The following is a 21,799-nucleotide window of genomic DNA, read 5'->3' as shown; positions in this document are numbered from 1 at the left end:
CGAGGGACAGAGAGAAAGGGGCAAGAAGACGGGAACGGGAAGACTCCGCTTGCAGGGAGCTACACACACCAGGAGCCATCGTTGCATTTCTCCTCCTCCTCCTCCTCCTCCTACCTCATCCTTCCGGAGGAGATCTGTACCCGTACAGGCGCGTTGAACGGCAGCCCTCCTATAATAGGCGTTCTTTTTTGCAGAGGAAAAGCGCGCTCTCTCGTGCGCGTGCACGCGGACAACTTGGGTTGATTGTATACGACATTTTCAATCGTATGCAAGCGCTGGATTGCATTCATCTGGCGTTCTAGATACCTCCGGAGGAACGTTTTTGGTTTTTATTATTGATATTATCCACGTTGAAACCCCCCCCCCCCCCCTCCCCGGACTTCTCCCACGCGCTCACTGGTGATCCAGGGTCCTGCTGCGCTCCGTTAGGTCCGATGCGGAGCTCCTGGCGGATCTGATCCCAAACCGGGATCGCCATGGCCGCGTCCGGCGGTCACAAGAGCGAGAAGTTGGACGAGGCTCAGGCTCTGGCCAAAAGCTGCGCCGGACGGCCGGATTTCTTGCCCTGCGATGGACTGTCCATCTGCGCCACGCACAGCCACGGCAAGTGCTTCAAGCTGCACTGGTGCTGCCATCTGGGCTGGTGCCACTGTGAGTATAAGCCCCGACCGTCCTCAGCCTCTGCGCCTAGCTATAGAGTGTGGGCACGGTTAAAGGGGGAGTTCACCCAAAAATCAAATTTGCATAATTCCCACCTTAACCTAGATGTAGTCGTTTGGCAAAGACATTTTGATGTGTGAAGTTTGCTTCTGTAGTTTTTGCACCTAAGCTAAGATGCTGATATAATGGAAGTCAATGCAACTGAGTGAACAATGTCACTGTGAGTTCACAGCTTTAGTATTCCAGCTCTAGTCTACAGCTAAGGACGCAAACCCCAGACATCAAACATGCCTTGTTTGTCTCCAAATCAGTGTCAATTTGGCTTATCGCTTTAATTCAGGAAGAGTTCACTGGGTGGACGGTTTATTGTCCCAGTGGAAGGTCTTGTTGAGTAGAGGTCTAGAAGGCAACCGAAGGTTCATAGTTGATGGGCTTTGTCCATTTTAAGCACTGCTCTCAACAGCATACTCAACTTCTGACGTCTTCTCACAGCAGATGTTATGCTAGCTGCAGACAGTGGTATACTGGTTTGGGTGTGTTAACAGGGAGGCGTACAATAGCTTCTTGGCTAGTAAATAGGACAGGCTCATATAAACACAGGGGTCGACTTGAGTTTACTGGTGCAGATCTTAAAAGTAGACAAGCCCCTAAAACATGGGTGTTAAGGCCTGGAAGCTATCCAAGTTTAACCTGCTTTAAAAACAACAACACAAAACCCAGGCTGTTCATGCCAACACAAGATTCAAAAGAGCCAATGATCCAGACACTTCAATAGACTGCCTGTTTGAGTTAAGGGCTAAATGGCAATACTATTTGAGTTATTTCCCGCATATCCTATATCCTGTCCTCAGATAAGACCCTTTCAAAGCCCCACAAAGACAGTGCAGAGCTGGAGGTCTCCAGATGACCTTATATGTTGAGTTCTGTGTGACCTCATATCCCCGAAATGGCAACTTTACAGCTGAAGGGAAAAAATGTATTAGCTTTCAATGGAAGTAAATGCAAGTCATTTTGGAGCGTTTCTATTGGTCATCATGAAATTTGGACACAAGATGAAGGACTACTGCCATATTCATAGAGTCTGAAGAACCATAGAAGAACCTCATGTTCCGGTCAGTTTTTTTTTTTGACGCCCAATTAGCGATTAGCAGCCGATACCGATCCGATTTTTGTGTTTGTATAAATAATCCAGCCCTACAGTTCAGTAAAATCCCTTTATTATTAGTAGCAGTTTCTATAATGACACATTCTGGACTGATTGATTTAGTTTTTGATTTGATTTAATTAAAATGAGTATAAAATGAGTTTTATAGTGTGTTTAATATCTTATAATCCAGTCTGACCAATCAGCTCCCAGCTCCTTTACTACACTGCAGTCTAATCACTTCCTGTCTGTGTAGTGATACTCGCTCTGATATCTGTTGTTGGGTCTACTGGTGTGAAATAACTGCTTTATAGTGGGTGAATGTGCTGTGATTTGGGTTTCTATAGAGTGTGTGTATTAGCATTAGCATTAGTGTTAGCCTCCACGCGGTTCTGAATGGGCTCTTCAGGGCTGGTTTAAAAACAGAGAAAGGCGTGCGGTTCTCCCGCTGGTAAAACAGAGCGTTTCAGTGAGAGTTTTATAAAGGTTCAGATATTATGGTCTATTACGGTGCCTTGAGGACACCAGCGCTCTGAACACTGTGGTTAAAACAAAGACTCAGAGCTGGAAGTATAGATTGGTTATCAGCTATTTTATGGATAGGCAGCAGTAGAAAATGCTGGATTGGATATCAGAGGGGATAAAAAGAATGAACCTGATTGGATCCTGTTTCAAGTCTGTCCTGAAACAGCTCCACACTCACACTGTGTAATGTGGTGGTGTTAGGTGTGTATCTGTCCTGTGTGAGTAGTTTGGGATTTGTGGTCTACTCATAGATCAGATAAAACTAGCTGATTTTTAAAGATTTTTTTTTTAAGGAAAAGGAAAAGTGGAATCATGCCTCATATGTCTAACCAACGGCAATGATTATTAATTCTAACTCTAAAGAAAGTGTGTAGTGAGCTGACTGATTCAAATATGTACACTAAATGGACAAAAGCATTGGGACACCTACACATTTTCTGACACCCCAATGTAAATCCATATCCATAAATATGGAGCTGGTGCCCCTTCGCAGCTCTACCAGCAAGATTGGAGCTCTGCAGTTATTGAGTCAGCAGAGCATTGGAGATGTTTGTGCACTAATGCTCTGAGCTCAGCACTCAGCAACTTGACACTTGGTGGCTGCAGAGCTGCTCTCTGTGGTTCCTAAACGCTTCCACTGTTCAGTCATACCACTCACAGCTAATGGTGGAAGATCTAGGAGGGAGAAAATTTCACCAGCTGACCAAGCTGGAGTTCAGTGAGCTCATTAGAACCACCCATTCTTTCACTGATTTGTGGAAAGAAAGGCAGACTGCATGGCTAAGGGCTTGATTTATACACCTGTGGCAATGGGACTGCATGAAACACCTGGATTCAACGATTAAGACGTGTGTCCCAATACTTTTGTCTAAATAGTATACACTATTTCCACATTAACACAAGTAATTATTGTCAATAGTAAGCAAACTGAAATGACAGGCGTGTATGACTTAATTTTACCTGCTGAGATTTCCTCCGCCATCAAAAGCAAACAAAGATCAGAACGTGTGTGTGTGTGTGTGTGTGGTGGAAAATCATAAGTTTGCCTCATTTGCCTCATGGCACTGTCTCCAGTAGCTGTTCTCAATCTGGTGTCTGTAGAGGAGGAGAAAAGCAGTTTGAGAACAATGGTCTACTTTTAACTCTTCAGAATAATAGACAATGCCATAGAAGAACCACTTTTGGTTCCATAAAAAGAAGCATGTTTAATAGAGATGAATGAGTGTGAGGAACCTTTACATCAACTGAAGGATCTTTAGACCTTAATTGAAATATTTGTCCCACTCACAATAATCTTCATTCTCCAAATTCATTTAAGAAATTTCTAAAACTCAGTGGAGTTATAGCATAACTTAATTTTGGGAGGTGGACCATGGCCTAACTCCTCCTCCTCAGCCCTATGTATATACACCTTCCTCTCTTGTTCCAACCTTGTGGCGAACAATGTCGCACTCACCACCACCCCGTCACCTCCCTTATTTCTTCTCTGCTCTCTTCAGCACAGGAGGGTTCAACTCCACGCAAGCTGCCCAGAACTCCAGCTCACAGTCTTCAAACACTCCCCTCCCCCTAACCAGCTCCATTGGCGTGGTCCATAGTCGCAGAGATTTCACAAAGATTCTGAGATGAACCTGTGTTTTCTTATTTGGGATTTGTTCAGAGGACAGTGGGGTCCTTCATTAGCACTTTTCTCAACAACCAGTTTAAGAACGTTCTGAGTACATTATGAGTATAGATGCTCATCCTAAAAGAATAGTTTCAATCAGACTCAGCTTGGAAGTTCCTAAAGTAGAAATATTGGAGTGAGGTGATGGTATTGGAAAGGCAACATCAGCACTATGCCATCTCTCTACATACCCTACATGCAATACTAAATCAGGGTACTATTTAGCATGCTAGTAAAGGCTATATCTCAAAATACACTCAAAACATCAGCTGCCAGATCCCAGCATTCGATACAAACGCCTTATCAACACAAAAGAGCCACTTCTGTGTGTTTAGTAGCTAAATTCATGTTCATTAAGTGTAATGACTGATTATGAAAAGCATTATGCAAAGTCAGGGTGGAATTAGTGGAGTATTTAAACTAAACTAAACTCAATTATGTAACATGAATGGAGTGGAATGGGGTTTAGCATAGGTGCTTTCCCCTTTTCAGTCATTAGCTATAATTCAGCCTGGTTTGATGATCAATTTCTTGCTAATTATTTTAACAATGTTAATGAAAATCATCTGCTTTGGATAAGGCATATTAAATGATAAGATGCTGAACAGACCTCACCTCATGAAATTACAAACCTTGTTAGGTTTTGTAAGCTGAGGATAGATTTTTTTTTTTAGATGAGCCAGAATCTTGTTTTCTGTCCAAACAATGAATTTGCAAATGGTAAATTAATTAACGGTTTGTGAATCTGGGAATATCTTGCTTTATTGACTTTTATTATTGCAGTAAAACTGGCTTGGCTCGTTAATACAGTCACATGTTCAATAAAAACTATGAAAGCGTCAGTTTTGCATACAGTAGTAAACAGGGTCATTGGGTGTAATTAATAGGTGATCAATTTAGGGTGCTAGACCATTGGCTACCAGAGGAGGGACAGCAGACCAACTTCCTAATTAGAAGGTTCTATCAGTTTAAAAAAGGGTCTGCTCATTGCTAGCACCTGTTTTGTAGAGGTGCAGAAAACCCACTTTTGGTTCTTTAAAAACGAATGGTTGGTTCTTTGGAGAAAAACATACAATGAGATATGAGTGTGAAGAATGATTTCAAAGTTTAAACAACCTTCACATATTGTAAAGGTTCTAGGAAGAACCTACAAATTGGTCTAGAAGTTTTACATATGATCAAATAGAAGTTCTTTAGACCTTTACTCGCAGATCTCTTTCACACTTGGTTCTTTAGAGAAATACACGTGTCTTTGTACAGCATTGCTCGAAGAAGGACTCAATGTCCAACACAACGTCAGCGGTTGGTGCAGAGTAGTGGCTTCCTCGTGGCAGATAAGTGTTCGATCTTCCGGGTAAGCACACCAGTCATAGTTAGATGTAGACTACTATTGCTGATCTTAGCTAGATGTTATAACTACTCTAATTGACGTTAGCTAGAAGTAAACTACTCTAGTCAATGTTAGCTAGATAAACTACTCATAGATGTACTAGTAGATGTACTAGACTAGAAGACTAGTCAGTTCAGTGTAAACTACTCTAGCAGACATCAACTAGATGTGAACTACTCTAGCTAAAGTTAGCTCAGTGTAAACTACTCCAGCCGGGAACTACTCTAGCTGACATCAGCTAGATGTAAACTACTTTATTTGATGTTAGCTCGGTGTAAACTACTCTAGCAGACGTCAGTTAGATGCAGACTACTATACCTAATGTTAGCTTGGTGTAAACTACTGTAGCTAATGTTAGCTTGGTGTAAACTACTCTAGCTAATGTTAGCTTGGTGTAAACTACTCTAGCAGACATCAGCTAGATGTAAATTACTCTAGCTAATGTTAGCTTGGTGTAAACTACTCTAGCCGACATCAGCTAGATGTAAACTACTCTAGCTGATGTTAGCTTGTGTAAACTATTCTTGCCAATGTCAGCTAGATGTGAACTACTCTAGCTAATGTTAGCTCGGTGTTAACTACTCTAGCAGACGTAGATAAAGACTACTCTAGCTAATGTTAGCTTGGTGTAAACTACTTTAGCCGTAAACTACTCTAGCCGGTGTCAGCTAGATGTAAACTACTCTAGTTGATGTTAGCTCGGTGTTAACTACTCTAGCAGACGTAAATGCAGACTACTCTAGCTAATGTTAGCTTGGTGTAAACTACTTTAGCCATAAACTACTCTAGCCAGTGTATACTATGTGAACTACTCTCGCCGATTTTAGTTCGGTGGAAATTACTCTAGCTAGATGCAAACTAATCTAGCTGATGTTAGCTTGATAAACTACACTAGCTGATGTTCGTTCAGTGTAAACTACTCTAGCCAGCGACAGAAGTAAACTACTCCAGCTGATGTTAGCTAGATGTGAACTAACGCCCTATAAAGTACCACGTAAAGAAAATTTAATAAACAGAATAAAGTCTCCTGAAGTCAAACTGCTGTGTCTTCCTCAGAGTGGACTTTAGTGCAGTGTAATATCTTGTAATTATGTACTAATATGATAAAGATGTACTGAGCAGTGCAAACTAGTTTAATATTAATGATTATCATCAATCAGCAACTGGTGTGTGAAAATCAAATGGGTGTGTGAACAGACAGTATGCTAAATGTACATATTAATGGATGTTCGGTGCTATTCTCACTCAGATTCTTCTTCTGTCATAGTCTCTCCTAATTAAAGCTTAAAGAAATACATCAAGACAAAGACTGAGCATCAGACGACAAGCAGAGAAAAAAAATCTGCTTCATTTGGGTATTTAGGAAAAAAGGCCATTGGGCTATTGGGAACTTACAGATGACTCTGAAGACTCCCTCACAAGGTACATAACAGACCTGAGCCAAATCCCAAATGCTTTCTGACTTCCTTTAACGATTAGGAGCAGCAGTTGTCATCAGTTATTATTAAATGATGGTGTAATTAAATTCACTTTATTCTTTGCTAGTGATGCAGCAGTCGTTATATTTTAATATTTTATGTTGATTTTTGTAAAAAAACAAGTATGTATATGAATTTATGCTCATCCATGAGTGCACTGCAAGAGGCCATTGTTAAGGATGAAAAATCAGAGATAGTGCAGCTGTAGCCACTTAAGCTGATGTAAGCTAGCTGTAAACTACTCTAGCTGTTGTTTAAACTACTCTAGCTGTTGTTTAAACTACTCTAGCTGATGTAAGCCAGATGTAAACTACTTTACCTGCTGTTAGCTAGATGTAAACTACTCTAGCTGTTGTTTAAACTACTCTAGCTGATGTAAGCCAGATGTACACTACTTTACCTGCTGTTAGCTAGATGTAAACTACTCTGGCTGCTGTTAGCTCGATGTAAACTACTCTAGCCGTTGTTTAAACTACTCTAGCTGATGTAAGCTAGCTGTAAACTACTCTAGCTGCTGTTAGCTCGATGTAAACTACTCTAGCCGTTGTTTAAACTACTCTAGCTGATGTAAGCTAGCTGTAAACTACTCTAGCTGATGTAAGCCAGATGTAAACTACTCTAGCTGATGTAAGCTAGCTGTAAACTACTCTAGCTGATGTAAGCTAGCTGTAAACTACTCTAGCTGTTGTTTAAACTACTCTAGCTGATGTAAGCCAGATGTAAACTACTCTACCTGCTGTTAGCTAGATGTAACTAATATGTAAACTACTCTAGCTGTTGTTAGCCAGATGTAAACTACTCTAGCTGTTGTTAGCTAGATGTAAACTATTCCAGCTGTTGTTAGCCAAATGTACACTACTCTAGCTGTTGTTAGCCAAATGTAAACTACTCTAGCTACTGTTAGCCAAATGTAAACTACTCTAGCTGATGTTAGCTAGATGTAAACTACTCTAGCTACTGTTAGCCAAATGTAAACTACTCTAGCTGATGTTAGCTAGATGTAAACTACTCTACCTGGCGTTAGCTAGATGTAAACTACTCTAGCTGCTGTTAACTAGATGTAAACTACTCTACCTGGCGTTAGCTAGATGTAAACTACTCTAGCTGCTGTTAACTAGATGTAAACTACTCTACCTGGCGTTAGCTAGATGTAAACTACTCTAGCTGCTGTTAACTAGATGAAAACTACTCTAGATAACATTAGCTCTAGTGGGTTAGCATGAGTTCATTTAATCCTTAATGTATACTTAGTTATATATACCGAAATATAGTGAACTATATAACACATCGGGAGCCATTTTGGACAGACAGTGAATCTTTACTGTAGCTTCAGGAGCATGACATGGCTGAGGGTGGACAAGGCTTGCTATGCGCGGACACCATCAGACACCATCATAATTTTATAGACAACAGAATCCTCTGTTAAACTGCAGCCATCGCCCGGAGGAACTAAGATCATGTGACTGAGAGGGGCGACATGCATTTCTCACATTCTTTCGCCTCCTCTGGGGAGTAATCATGTCTAAGTGCATATGTGTGTGTGTTAAAGAGTGAATGCAGGGTAGGCCTTGTAAACAAGAAGCCGTAATACGGAGACGCTTAATCTTCTGGGAGAGTGGCATGGAAAAAAATCAGGTCACTCAGCAGTTTTTCCCCGTTGTTGTAATCGGCGTGGTAGTTGTTGTTGTGATGAGAAGTCACTTCAGGACAGTGTTCCTGAAACATGGTTTTAATCTACTCCAGCGTGGCCCTAATGCATCGCAGCCTGCCTCCACTCCTGCCTCATGACTTACCATTACGCTCGGACCGAAGAACCACTGTGTTGGGCATGTGTGGACCCAGCAGCGGGCAGTTTTAGCTATTTTGTGGTCAAGTCTGCCACATACACTATATTGACAAAAGTATTGGGACACCTGCTCATTCAGGAAAGACTTTCTAGTAGATTTTGGAGCATTGCTGTGAGTAATTGATTGCATTCAGTGCCAAGAGCGTTCGTTACTGAGGTCAGGATATTGGATGATCACCAACCCAACCCCATCACTCATCCCCTACTCCACAACTCATCCCAAATGTATTGGATGGTGAATCAACCATCATTATAGAGAACACAGTTCCGTGGCTCCACAGCTCAATGCCCACCCCTTTAGCCCACACCTGGCATCAGTCCTGTTGCTAATTGGCTCATGTTTATTATCTTATTCTATTGGCAGTACTTTTCTATGGTACTAGACAAGCTCTGTGTGTGTGTGCATTTGCACGGCTGTGTCAGCAATGGGTGCAACTTGAAATAGCTGAATGCATTCATTAGAAGTGGTGTCCGCAGACATTTGGACACAGTGTACGTATGTATGTTCACATCGGAGGGGTGAGCTGAGGGGATGTACCCTTGTATTCTGAAAGCCATTAGAGGAAGGAAGTTGCAGGGTACATAGCAGGAAGTTCAGACCCCTTTGTCAGTGGCCTGAAGTCACACTGGCCCTTGTTCCGCAGTTATAGCTTCTTCTCTTTGCTTTACAAAGGTCAGTGCAATTTAGCCCAAAAGCCTTTATCCAGGGACCTTCGGGGTCTATGCTTTCAAGCGCAACCTTTCCTTTCAGACTAAATGGCAAAGACCACTACATTTGGCCAGATGTACTGTTTTCGATGCTGCCTCGAGAAAAAACAACACACTATCCCAAATGTAGTGGTCTGCAAGGGTGGACACATGACTGTCTGGACAAAACATCTGGTCAAACAGAATATTTCTAAAAATATCCTTACAATGTGACACCTGGTGTACAGTGTGCAGTGTTTATTATTGTTAGTGCTACATAAGTGCGGCCTGTCGCATCTTGAGCTCGTAAATGACAGGATTTACCAGCTTTCCCACAGCGCTGCCATTATCCAGTCAGCCTAGCTTTAGCTTTTAGCCATTCAACCTTTTTAGCCGATCTGCCAGCTTCCCAATTTGGATACCTACAGCAGTACTGTCTCCACATGGCACTTCCCTCTTCTCTAGCCGGCCTAGTATTAGATTTTAGCTTTTAGCCTTACTTATCTTAGCCTAATGACCGGAGAGAACATGGACACTGTTTCCTTTCGTTATATAGCAAAGAAGCCAAAATTGTCCGCCATGTTGTCACATTTGCAAGGATTTTCCCCTGTATACCCAGCCAAGACCCTTCCAGCCAAGGCTGTCAATCAACTGTCAATCAATTACGATATGGCATTGGAGACATTGGAGACTTGGAGATGCGTGAAGCTATACGTCATACCGCAACCAGCCAGCAGAGACGCTGAACAGACTTTTACTGGTCACCTGGATGTGTACAAATGTTGGGGGCGTAAAAATGTAACGAGTCGAGATTGTTCCCCGATGGTTCGACTGAGAGGCTGTTGATGTTTGCAGCACTGTAAACATGGCGGATACTAACACTCCACCTAGCGTAGTGTAGCGTAACGCAGCAGCGGCAGCAGCCGGCTCATTTCAGCAGGAGCTGCTTCAGTTTAGAGGGTAATGAGGAACGTCCTCTGAGGAACTTGATTGACATTTGACCCACTTCTGAACAGCTGTACCTACAGCTCCATAAGGAAATGCAGCAGGGGTCCTACAACAAGGCATTCTGGGAGTCTCTAACAGGTGGAGGAAGCAGTAAAGGGCTGATAAGAATGGGAGGAGAGGAAGCAGAGACTGAGAGAGGGAGTGAATGGAGAGGATGCTTTTTGGACACAGTAGGCGTGAGCAACGTACAGCAACAATACTTAAACTATATGGACAAAAGTATTGGGACGCCTGCTCATTCACTGTCTCACCCAAAATCAAGGGTATTAAAAAGAGGTTATCCTGCTTTTGTTGGAGTAACTGTCTCTACTGTCCAGGGAAGAAGGCTTTCTACTAGATCTTAGAGCATTGCTGTGAGGATTTGATTGCACTCAGCGACAAGAATGACAGTGAGGTCAGGATGTTGGATGATCACCACCCCACCTCATCCCCAAGTTCCCAACTCAAGTATCCCAAACGTTTTGGACAGAGCAGCATCCATCATTCCAGAGAACACAGTTCTTCCACTGCTCCACAGCTCAATGCTGGGGGGTTTATACCCCTCTAGCCCACACCTGGCATTACATATGGTCCTGAGAGTCCTATCCTATTGGCAGAACTTCTAGACTGTGTGTGAAATTGCACATCTGCAATGGGTGCAACTTAAAGTAGCTGAATGCATTCATTAGAAGGGCTGTCCACAAACATTTGGACATGTAGTGTATTTTTCGTCTTGCAAGTCAAACAGTCTGCTTGGTGCTGAGAGCCTGAGTGGTGAATGTGTAATGCTGTCCTCCACACTGAGAGTACATCATTGAAATAATTTCAATAAAGGACTGCTACAGGAGCATGCACATGTGCATACACACACAGACACACACACACACTCACACACACACAGTCGTGCGGTTACAGTGCTGAATAAATGAATACTGATTGGGTTTTTAATTCAGGAGGCTCCTTTGAGAGCACTGCTACAGAGGAGTTTTCTGCAAACCCAAGGGAATACAATACAGCCTCGTTTGTCTTCACTCGCCCCCCCCCCTCTCTCTCTCTCTCTCTTTCTCTGTATTTGTTACCTGTCTTTGTTCATTTGCTTTTATATGAATATTCGCACAGTTGTCCTCCCCAGGAACCCTTGTTTACTCCCCTTAGGAAAAGAAGCAGGATTTCGCCATTTTTTGTGATAAAAATGCGGCAGATTTACTGTGCTGTACATCGTCGCTGTCACAACAACAACAACAACAACAACAAAAAAAGTACCTCCAGCTTTTCACTTTTTCATTTTAATACACTGTATGAAGGAGCCGGCAGCTCTTTACATTAAGTGAATATTTCATAATGAATGGATCAATAGAAATGATCTGAAATGACTCCTATGAATTTTAAACCTGTGAAATCGAACATTTAGGAGAAAAGGAAAAAAATGCTCGGAATACATGTTAATAAGGTTTAGAGAAGCACGCACAGTGTCACTGAGGCGCAGCACCAACAGCCATTTTATTACTAATGCGCCCCCTAGGGTTGAGCAGCATCCACTGTATTAATATCGTTATATCATCTAAAAATTATACTGCGGTATACAATATTTTGTAGGGCAGGTGAGGGATCTTCCATGTAATCTCACCTTGCCTTACATTAAAATCCGAAAAAATGACCAAATACAGCGTTTAGTTTGCTCACAGGGTGACAGGGTGGACAATCTGACCATTACTAATGTTAAACTGCTCTGAATCAGGAGAGAGACGCTGGTTAGCATTAGCTTTGTTAGCATTAACAAACTCAGGTCAGGCTGATAGAAAACCCACTTATAAACATTTAGATGAGAATGACCGGGGCTTGTGGATCTGTAGCCACTCGCCAAGCTACCCTTTGCTTAGTTAGCCGAGCTACAGCTCCACCGAGTTTCAGACGGCCCAGTGTGGCTGCTGTTGACTAGCTGCTGAGCTCCAGACACAAGTGCTGACTATTAAAAAAAAAAAAAGGGGAAACGAGAGGCCGGTTCTGCCAGGTTTGGACTGATAGGCTATGAGAAGTTAGCTAGCAGGCCAAACACCACAGTACAGACCATGATTGACCTCGACCCTTATTAAATGGGCCACTGGCTGCCCTGTTTGTCGTCTCTGGACTGGCTCTAGTCATGTACTGAGAGCTATTAAAACTACTCTAAAGGCTCTTATTAATTATTTGAATCATAATAATTGAGGGAAGACCCACCATTAACCAGAATTGGTGCAAAACAGAGGCTGACGGAAACACTGATTACGTTTTTCTACCGTCTTTTTGGAATTTGTTTTTTAATTTTGTAAAACCTCTGAACGGAAACCCAACTGGTGAATGAGTGAGTGAGTTACAACCCAGGTCCACGAGATGCTGTAGAGCAAAGAATCTAACGCTTCAGTATAGAAGGATATTTAATAGCCATGTTTATCTTGATCAAGTCTTTATCAAACTTCATTAATTATCTCGCTTCTAATCACTGCTTATTAAGCAGCAACTAGATTGAGTCAAGCATTTTCCAGAGCATCCAAAATAATTCCATTAAGCCTCACAAAGCCAGGGGCTGGTAATTAGCCAGCTGCATATTACGGGTAGGCTGAATAAACCCTGGTCCCAGAGCTCATGTATTTCTGATGTATACATTATATGTCCAAATGTTTGTGGACATCCCTTCTAATGAATACATGCAGTTGACACCCCTAATGAATTCTAATGAATGCACCCTTTGCTGAGACACATGTGCCAATGTGAACAATCTGAATAACCCTATAAAATGGGAAGAACATTCTAGAATAATGGAGAACAGTCTAGAACAATGTGTAAGAAATTAGGACATTCTAGAACAATGTGTAAGGGGAGAACAGTCTAGAACAATGTAAGAAATGAGGACATTCTAAAACAATGTGTAAGGGGAGAACAGTCTAGAACAATGTAAGAAATGAGGACATTCTAAAACATTGTGTAAGGGGAGGACAGTCTAGAACAATGTAAGAAATGAGGACATTCTAAAACAATGTGTAAGGGGTGGACAGTCTAGAACAATGTAAGAAATGAGGACATTCTAAAACAATGTGTAAGGGGAGGACAGTCTAGAACAATGTAAGAAATGAGGACATTCTAAAACAATGTGTAAGGGGTGGACAGTCTAGAACAATGTAAGAAATGACATTCTAAAACAATGTGTAAGGGGAGGACAGTCTAGAACAATGTAAGAAATGAGGACATTCTAAAACAATGTGTAAGGGGAGGACAGTCTAGAACAATGTGTAAGGGGAGAACAGTCTAGAACAATATTAAATGAGAGCATTTTTTAATAATGTGACATGGGGAATTGTCTGGAACAATGTTTAAGGGTGGAGAACAGTCTAGAACATTCTGAATAACTAAATAAAATGGGGGGACATTCTAGAATACTGGGGAACAGTCTACAACAACATGTAAGGGGAGAACATTCTAGAACAATATCAAATGACGAGAGCCTTTTGAATAATGAGGAATGGTCTGGAACAATGTTCAAGTCTAGAACATTCTGAATAGCCATATAAAATGTGGAGAACATTCTAGAATAATGGGGAACAGTCTAGAACAATGTGAAATGATGAGAGCATTTTTGGATAAAGGCCAAAAACAAATGTTTCCAGCCTTGTCTTGGGGAGAAGAGTGAGTTGTGAGTTGTTCTCCGGACTGGAGTTTTATGTAAATTTGATCATGTGAGAATTTATTCTAATAGTTATCGCTTAGTAATGTAAAAATGTAAAAACTACTGCCCTGCTCAGACTTAATAATGGCTTTACAAGGGCATTATACTGCCCCTCTATGCTGAATTGTAGCCAAATTAACTCTGCATATTTGCATTTTAAGACAAGACTGACATTTACCATGAAATATTCACACTGTGTAAAAGACACCATTATAATATTCTTTTAATAATTATCAATTTAAAGAATTTAAAAAGGTTTGAACTGACCCTGATGTGACTCTAGCTACAGCACTGTATCTTAAAGCTCTTGCCTGAATAGTTACCGCTGTGGAGAACCAAGGTTTGGTTTTGACAGTGATAAATAAGCCTTGTCTGGAGTTCACTGGGTTTGCTTTAGCCTTGTTGAAGGTGTTTTGCTGTAGGTTAACTTAAATCATTTCCCGTGACCATGCAGACCTTCACTGGCCTTGTGTGCGCAAATGTGATAATCTCAGGGTAAAAAGCTGAAATTCGGTTTACGCTTGAAAAAATCCTGTCGTAACTCAAGGCCACTGTCGTCCAATTTGAATGAATTATCCTTGCATGAGCTTTCCTTTTAGCCAGCGCCTGCCCGCCTTCTTAGCTCTGGGCCAGAGAGCTGGTGTTTTCGTAAGGTATAAGCTAGTACTCTGCTTAACCCCTTAACTCCTTAACACAGCCAGGCTTATTACACACTAATGCGTATTAGTCAGTAACTACAGGGACGTCTGCAAGAACTGGTGGGGCTGTATAATAGAAGTTTGTTATAACACTTATAATAACACAATAATAACAATATAATATAATATAATAATAACCCTGTAATAACACACCTGCAGGCCATAGGCTTTTTAAGGGGTTAAACCGCAGTCATATTATTCAGTTCTTGATCTTAGTAGTGGTCTTCAGTATGTTGTCAGTTCTCTAGTGACCAAAGTGAATGAGGGGAAACCAGTCTAGAACACTGGGAAATAGGGGAGCGTGCTAGAACAGTGCCAAGGAGGGACATTCTAGAACTGTGTGAATGTCGTATGGCCTCGTATAACAATGTAAATGTGGAAAGAACAGTTCTACAGTAGACTACTGTGTGTAGGGGAAGAACATCCTAGACAATTCTCAATAGAACACAGACGTTTGTGAAATGATGTGAAATGGAGAATGGTGTAGAACAATGTTTAAGGGGAGAGAACAGTCTAGAACATTCTGAATAACTAGATAAAATGAAGATATCATCCTAATAATGGGGAACCATCTAGAACAGTGTGAAAGAGAAGAGGGCATTCTAGAACAATGTGTAAGTGGAGAACATTCTAGAACAATCTTAAATAAGGATTGGCCAAGAACAAAGTTTAAGTGGAGAGAACAGTCTAGAACATTCTAAATTGGAGAATGGTCTAGAACATTGTGTAAGGGGAACATTCTAGAAGAATGTGACAGTTTTGAATAATGTGAAATCGGGAATGTTCTATAACAAAGTTTAAGGGGAGATAACAGTCTAGAACATTCTGAATAACCATCTAAAATTGGGACAACAGTCTAGAACATTATGAATAACCAGATAAAATGAGGATATCATCCTAATAATGGGGAACCGTCTAGAATTCTAGAACAATTGTAAAACAATGTGTAAGTGGAGAACATTCAAGAACAATCTGAAATAAGGATTGGTCAAAAACAAAGTTTAATTGGAGAGAACAGTCTAGAACATTCTGAGTAACCATACAAAATAGGGAAAACGTCCTACAATAATAGGGGAACGGTCTAGAACTGTGTGAAGGAAAAGAAGTCTTTTTAAATAGTGTTAAATGATCTAGAAAAATGTGGGGAGAGAACAATCTAGAACATTCTAAATGACCAAATAAAAGGAGGAGGTCAGCGTTATAATGGGGAACTGTCTAGAACAGTGGGAAAGAGAAGAGGGCATTCTAGAACAATGTGTAAGTGGAGAACATTCTAGAGGAGAGAAGAGTCTAGAACATTCGGAATAATACAAAATACAAAATCATACAAAATAGAGAGAACGTCCTAGAATAAAGGGGGAGCGATCTAGAACAGTGTGAATGGGACGAACAGTGAGAACAATGAGGTGAATGTTCTAGAACAGTGTTCTCCACCCATTCACTGATGTTCATGAAGGTGCACCCATCACTCACTCAGGCGTTCTATTGCACCACTATCGGTCACCACTATCAGTAGAATGGGATGCCCTGTAGACCCTAAGGTCACTATACCTTTAGCACCATAGCATGGAATGATGGATGGTGCTCTATCCAATACTTTTGAGATGAGTTGGCGTGGCAGAACTAGAGGGATTGAGATGACCCAATATAAAGAAAGAGAGCCGACAGAGACAAAGTGAGGAGAGAGAGAGAGAAAGCGAGCGAGAGAGATAAAGAGAAAGTGGAGTGAGAGATAAAGGGAGAGATTGACTGTAATGGAACTTTGCCCGCCTGCCCCCATCCTTATGGCACGCTCCACTCATCTGATCAGTCTGTCGTCTTCTGCTTTTATCAAACAGTCAGGCGCACACACACACACACACACACACACAGAGACACACACACACTTTCACTTTTTCTGTTCTTATTGGACTCGGGTGTAAAGTGGTGAACTCTCAGGACCTGATTACATTTCAGCAACACTCTCCTAGAGCTTCTGTCTGGGCATGTTTGACCATCGACAGCAGCTTATTATGGGACACAGCTGGGTCATTCCCACCGAACCGCCTCAGTCCATAAACATTCATATTACACTCATTGACCGCAAAAATAACGCATCCACATTGTAGGATGTCAGATCTCTGCAATACCCTGCATGCGTTTATGTCTCAGCTAGATATGTAAATAATTACAGGTGGGGTCTGATTAGATGCTGGGTCTTGCCACAAGAGGGCGTAAGAGTGCAGAGGTAACCTGAGCCACTAGTAGAGAGGACCGTTTGACCCGTGGACAGTTTCAGATGGATCCGGGGAGCCATCGCATACGACAGTCAGTCACCCATAGGAATGATACGAGGGACACTAACAGCTCAGCGCTATGTGCAGGACATCCTGCGGCCACATGTGTTGCCTCGTGTGGCAGAGCTCTCAACTGGACCTTTTCAGCAGGCTAATGCTCGCCCACACACAGCAAGAGTCAGATTGCCACACTTTCTTTACTGCCTGGTTGACAGATTTATCGCCAATTGAGCATTTATGGGCCCAGATGGGATGCTAGCTTCCACGAGTGAGCAGGATCTACATGCCCAGCTGCAACATCTGTGGGCAAATCTTGTATCCAGGCTTGAGACGACCCAAACAGGGTACTAGAGCCTCCTTTCAGTTGTACAGTTTCCCCCAATAAACCTGTCCTTTGACTCTAATATTGTAATCTCTCCAGTAGGGATGCACCGATCTGGCTTTTTCAATCCCGATACCGATACAGATACATAAACATTGCATATCGGTCGATACCCTATACCGATCCAATACCACTGTTGAATTAATAACACGTACACCTCACCATGTGGGAGAGACTTAAGGCATCAGGATTGACTTAAACATTACTTGACTAACTTTACTGTAAAACAAAATATAACAAATTAACACACAGATATAAATGTACTAAATTGTTATTTATTTGTCACTAAAATAAACAATTGTGAGGGACCTTGACACAACATTCAAATTCAAAATAAAAAAGGAGTCAAACTTCCTCAAATATATTAAAATAAATAAAATGTATCAGCCAAAACTGAAAAAAATGAAAATAAGTAGCTTCACTTTGTCAAACAGTAATAAATCTTATCTTATCTAATCTTAATTTTTTTTTGCATAATTCAAAAATATTAATTTAGCAGCTGAACCTGAGAATACATAAGTAACATGGTCAAACATACAAGCAGCAATCAAAAACTGCAAACATGTAAACATTTAGTGCAGTCTCACACCAACCAATTAAAGTGAAAGGATCGATTCAATGGATCAGCCTAATTATCCGATACCCAATCCAGCTAATTTTAATATTGGGACCAATAACATCCGATCCTAATATCGGATTGGTACATCTCTACTCTCCAGAACTGTGCAGTGCAAGTCACATCTGTGTAAAACCCTGTAATACTACTTTCATGTACCCTGTTACAAGTATAAGATCCTTGAGGAATTCTTCTCAAATGTGAAACTGTGGAGGAACCTCTTAAGGTGCTCTGAGGAACCTTGAAGAAAATTTTTTTAGAAGAAAAAGGTTCCTCAAAGCAACTTAGGAGGTTCCTCCACAGTTTCAAACTGAAGAACCTTCAAACGTTCCTCAAGGATCTTACACTTTTAACAGAGCAAAGAAAATAGGAGACGTTTTGGCCATCGCCAGCAGTAGCAGTGTGCCGAGGGCGTTAAAATAATGTGGGCCTAATCAAGGAATGGGCTTCTGCGCTTTGTTTATTCATGCGTCTTCAGCCGTAATCCCCAGCCTACTGTTATAATCCCATATGAAATCATTTTGTCTCGCTGCGTTAATGCCCTGTTAGGGGTCAACAGGAAATGTTGTTGAGCAGTTGTTAAATCCAGCTTAGCCTCATCCTCCGCCAGTCGGCCCACCCACTCACCTCCTCTCCGCAGGTTCTCGGCAAATTGTCTGACCGTGGATTCTGGAAAGCCGCGTTTCTACTGGCTCGCACTCAAGTCAGTCATGTCTCCAGGATCCACTTTATTGGTTTAGTGCTTTATAATATCACTCACTTTACAGCATTTTAAATCATCTGTAATACAACGCCATATTTGCTAAAAGCACTCGGTCACATCGGCTGCCCCCAAATCCCAGCGGCTCGTTTTCATCTGGTTTAAACTTAGCCACCTTTAGCGGGATGTTACTTCGCATCATTTAGGTACAGTTAGACCTGAAACTGTAGGAGTCTGCATGTGAGCACTCATTGCATTTCTCACATCCTTAACTACAGAACCTCTGTATTAGTTCCATAAATGGTTAGTACTCTACTTCTGTTAATAAATGATTAATTACTGTATTTATTGGTTGCTGTCACAGCACTAATTCATAGTAAATACAAAAAATATATAAATTAAAAAATACTTTTATTAATATATAATACTTAAAGATACTACAAATCAATCATAAGGTTATTAACTGAATAATGCCTACAGTCTCTATATACATACAGTACCAGTCAAAAGTTTAGACACACCTGGTCAAATGTGTGCTGATCATTATCTCAAAAACATTTAATGCTAGGGTGATCGTAGGACACTGGGGACACACGGGTGTCCACCATGGTTAGTCGTGGCTGGGCCACTTGTTTCAAGTAGGCCTGAATTGTAGGGTCATGTACAGAGTGTTAATGTACAATAATACATACATATTTACTCATTTAGCAAAGCCAATATCCTAATGTACAGAACCAAATAACCTCCTTTAAGTTCAACCTACAACTTAGACCTACTTTAAACTCCCTAGCCACGACATCCTGACTACGGTGGATATCCGTGTGTCCCCCACTGTCCTCTTTTTTTAAATCAAATATGATATACTGTATATTAACAGTTATATTTTGGCTGATGTGTATCATGTTTCACAGGTAAGAAAATGCAGTGTTAGAAGTCTTGTCCAAGGATTCTTATTGCTTACTGGTACATCTGCCTGGCTGAGGGTCAAACTCTAAGCTAGAACTGAAATAAAAGAAATGCTGAAATTACTTCTGTTAATACTGTGTTTCTATACAGTACTCTATACCGTGTGGTTTGACTTTTTATTAGTGCAGTTAGGGCTGCCACTAACTCAACAACTCAGTGTGTATTCCATAGTCATTTATGAGGGGCCGGGGCTATTTGAAGACAAAATAGGGGAATGGGAGCCTGGAACAAGGCCACAGGAAATGTGCTCAACAGAGTTTCCCTATTTCCCAGGCACACCCAGACAAGGCAATCAGAGACTCTGTACACATATAGCGTACACAAGTAGTGTAGCGTTTATTTTTGCTGTATGCTCAAACCTCCCAAAGAACAACACCAATTGAAGATGGCATATGATTACTGATATGTATCAGTAACGGTCTTATCAGCAAGAAATGCTGGATCAGATATCTGAGGGGGAAAAGAATCACTCTGATCTGATCATGTAAGAAATGGAGTGTAAAACATCGCACACTCACAAATGTAGCTGTGTTTCTTTCTGTGGGGTACTAGAGTGGACCTTTATATAAATGTAGACACCTAAAATTTGACCCAAGCAATTGTGGACTTCTCCTTTTTTTTGGTCCATTTGTTTAGAAGTACAATAACTAAATCCAAAGAGACTGAATGAATTTATTAAAACCTTGGTGATTTTAGTAGAATCAATAGAATTAATTTTAATTAAGTAACTTAAAATTGCCACAATTCCAGTTCTGTATATTTGGACAGTGCTGTGATTCCGGTTCCATATATTTGCACAATGCTGTGATTCCGGTTCCGTATATTTGCACAATGCTGTGATTCTGGTTCCGTATATTTGCACAATGCTGTGATTCCGGTTCCTTATATTTATAAAATGCTGTGATTCCGGTTCCGTATATATTTGCACAGTGCTGTGATTCCGGTTCCGTATATATTTGCACAGTGCTGTGATTCCGGTTCCGTATATTTGCACAATGCTGTGATTTCAGTTCCGTATATATTTGCACAGTGCTGTGATTAAAGAAACAATGCTTTCTCCTACATCAACATCCACAGCTGAGGTGCCCTCGAACAAAGCACCTAACCTCTAACCCCTATGTGGGCACTGAGGTGGCTGCCCACTGCTCTGCGTGTGTGTTCTCACTGCCCCTAGGTAATAGTGTGTGTGTGTGTGTGTGTGTGTGTGTATTCATTCCCACGAATGGGTTAAATGAGGAGGCTAAGTTCTGCTGTATTGCTGTGCAGGGGTTATAAAGGATTAAATGAATCTTAATCACATTCATCTTCATTCAGACTGGGCTTCAATTCCCCGGCCAGGCAGGTGTTTACTGTCACAGAACCTGTACGGATGTACCGGTAGTAGGGCACAGATGCTTTAATACATGTTCAGATATTCTTAGCACTATCACTCATGCCTTGCCTCTGGAGATGCTCCTACCGATCTAACTAATTCAGTATTAGTACAGCTCTCAGATACGGGACCTCATAATTCATATCTCAGAAGTGGGCCATTTCTGTCTCTTTCATCATCAACTACTGCAACAGAGAGATAAAAACTTCAGGCGTAGCTCGAAGATAGATCAGCTGTGCCGGAAGCCAAGTGGCAGAGAGTGATAAGTATCGGTGTGTCTTTGGGCAAGATCACAGCAGGAGTGTCCATCAGAGACAGTGGTCAGCATGTACGTTCTGTTATGTCCATGTGAATGAACTGAAAGCTAATGGAAGTTAATGCAGCAACACTGAGAAAGACTGAGGTAAGGCTGAATATGTGTGCGCTGTGCCGATGTGTTACCAGTATTGTGGTAAATTCTGTATATCATGGGTATCATCGGTACATCTAGAGTACTTTATTAGTTTAGAGTAATTTATTAGTGCATTATTAAAATAATGACCAGTCATAGAGAATCACTTATTAGGGTTGGGTACCGAATCACATCACTACTACCGAATACTATGTAGTCAAATCAACTAGAAAAGACCACTAACAGCACAAAAAGCTGGTCACACGTGGTCACACATCTTAAGTGACACTGCTCTGGTGTGTAAAAAGTTCTAAA

The 21,799-nt window shown here is 41.3% G+C and overlaps 1 protein-coding gene across 1 annotated transcript in view; it reads left to right on the top strand.

Moving 5' to 3' along the window:
• The first annotated feature begins 309 nt into the window (after positions 1-309).
• The window catches only part of LOC140535649 (UPF0524 protein C3orf70 homolog A), a 31,627-nt gene continuing 10,137 nt past the window's right edge, over positions 310-21,799 (top strand). Inside the window, exon 1 of the mRNA XM_072657055.1 lies at positions 310-651. Coding sequence (XP_072513156.1) covers positions 477-651 — 175 coding nt within the window. The 5' untranslated portion in view covers positions 310-476. The remainder of the gene's footprint in view (positions 652-21,799) is intronic.

The sequence above is a fragment of the Salminus brasiliensis genome, chromosome 15 (genome assembly GCF_030463535.1).
Source record: "Salminus brasiliensis chromosome 15, fSalBra1.hap2, whole genome shotgun sequence".
Taxonomy (NCBI): Eukaryota; Metazoa; Chordata; class Actinopteri; order Characiformes; family Bryconidae; genus Salminus; species Salminus brasiliensis.
This window is presented reverse-complemented; position numbering and strand designations above follow the sequence as displayed.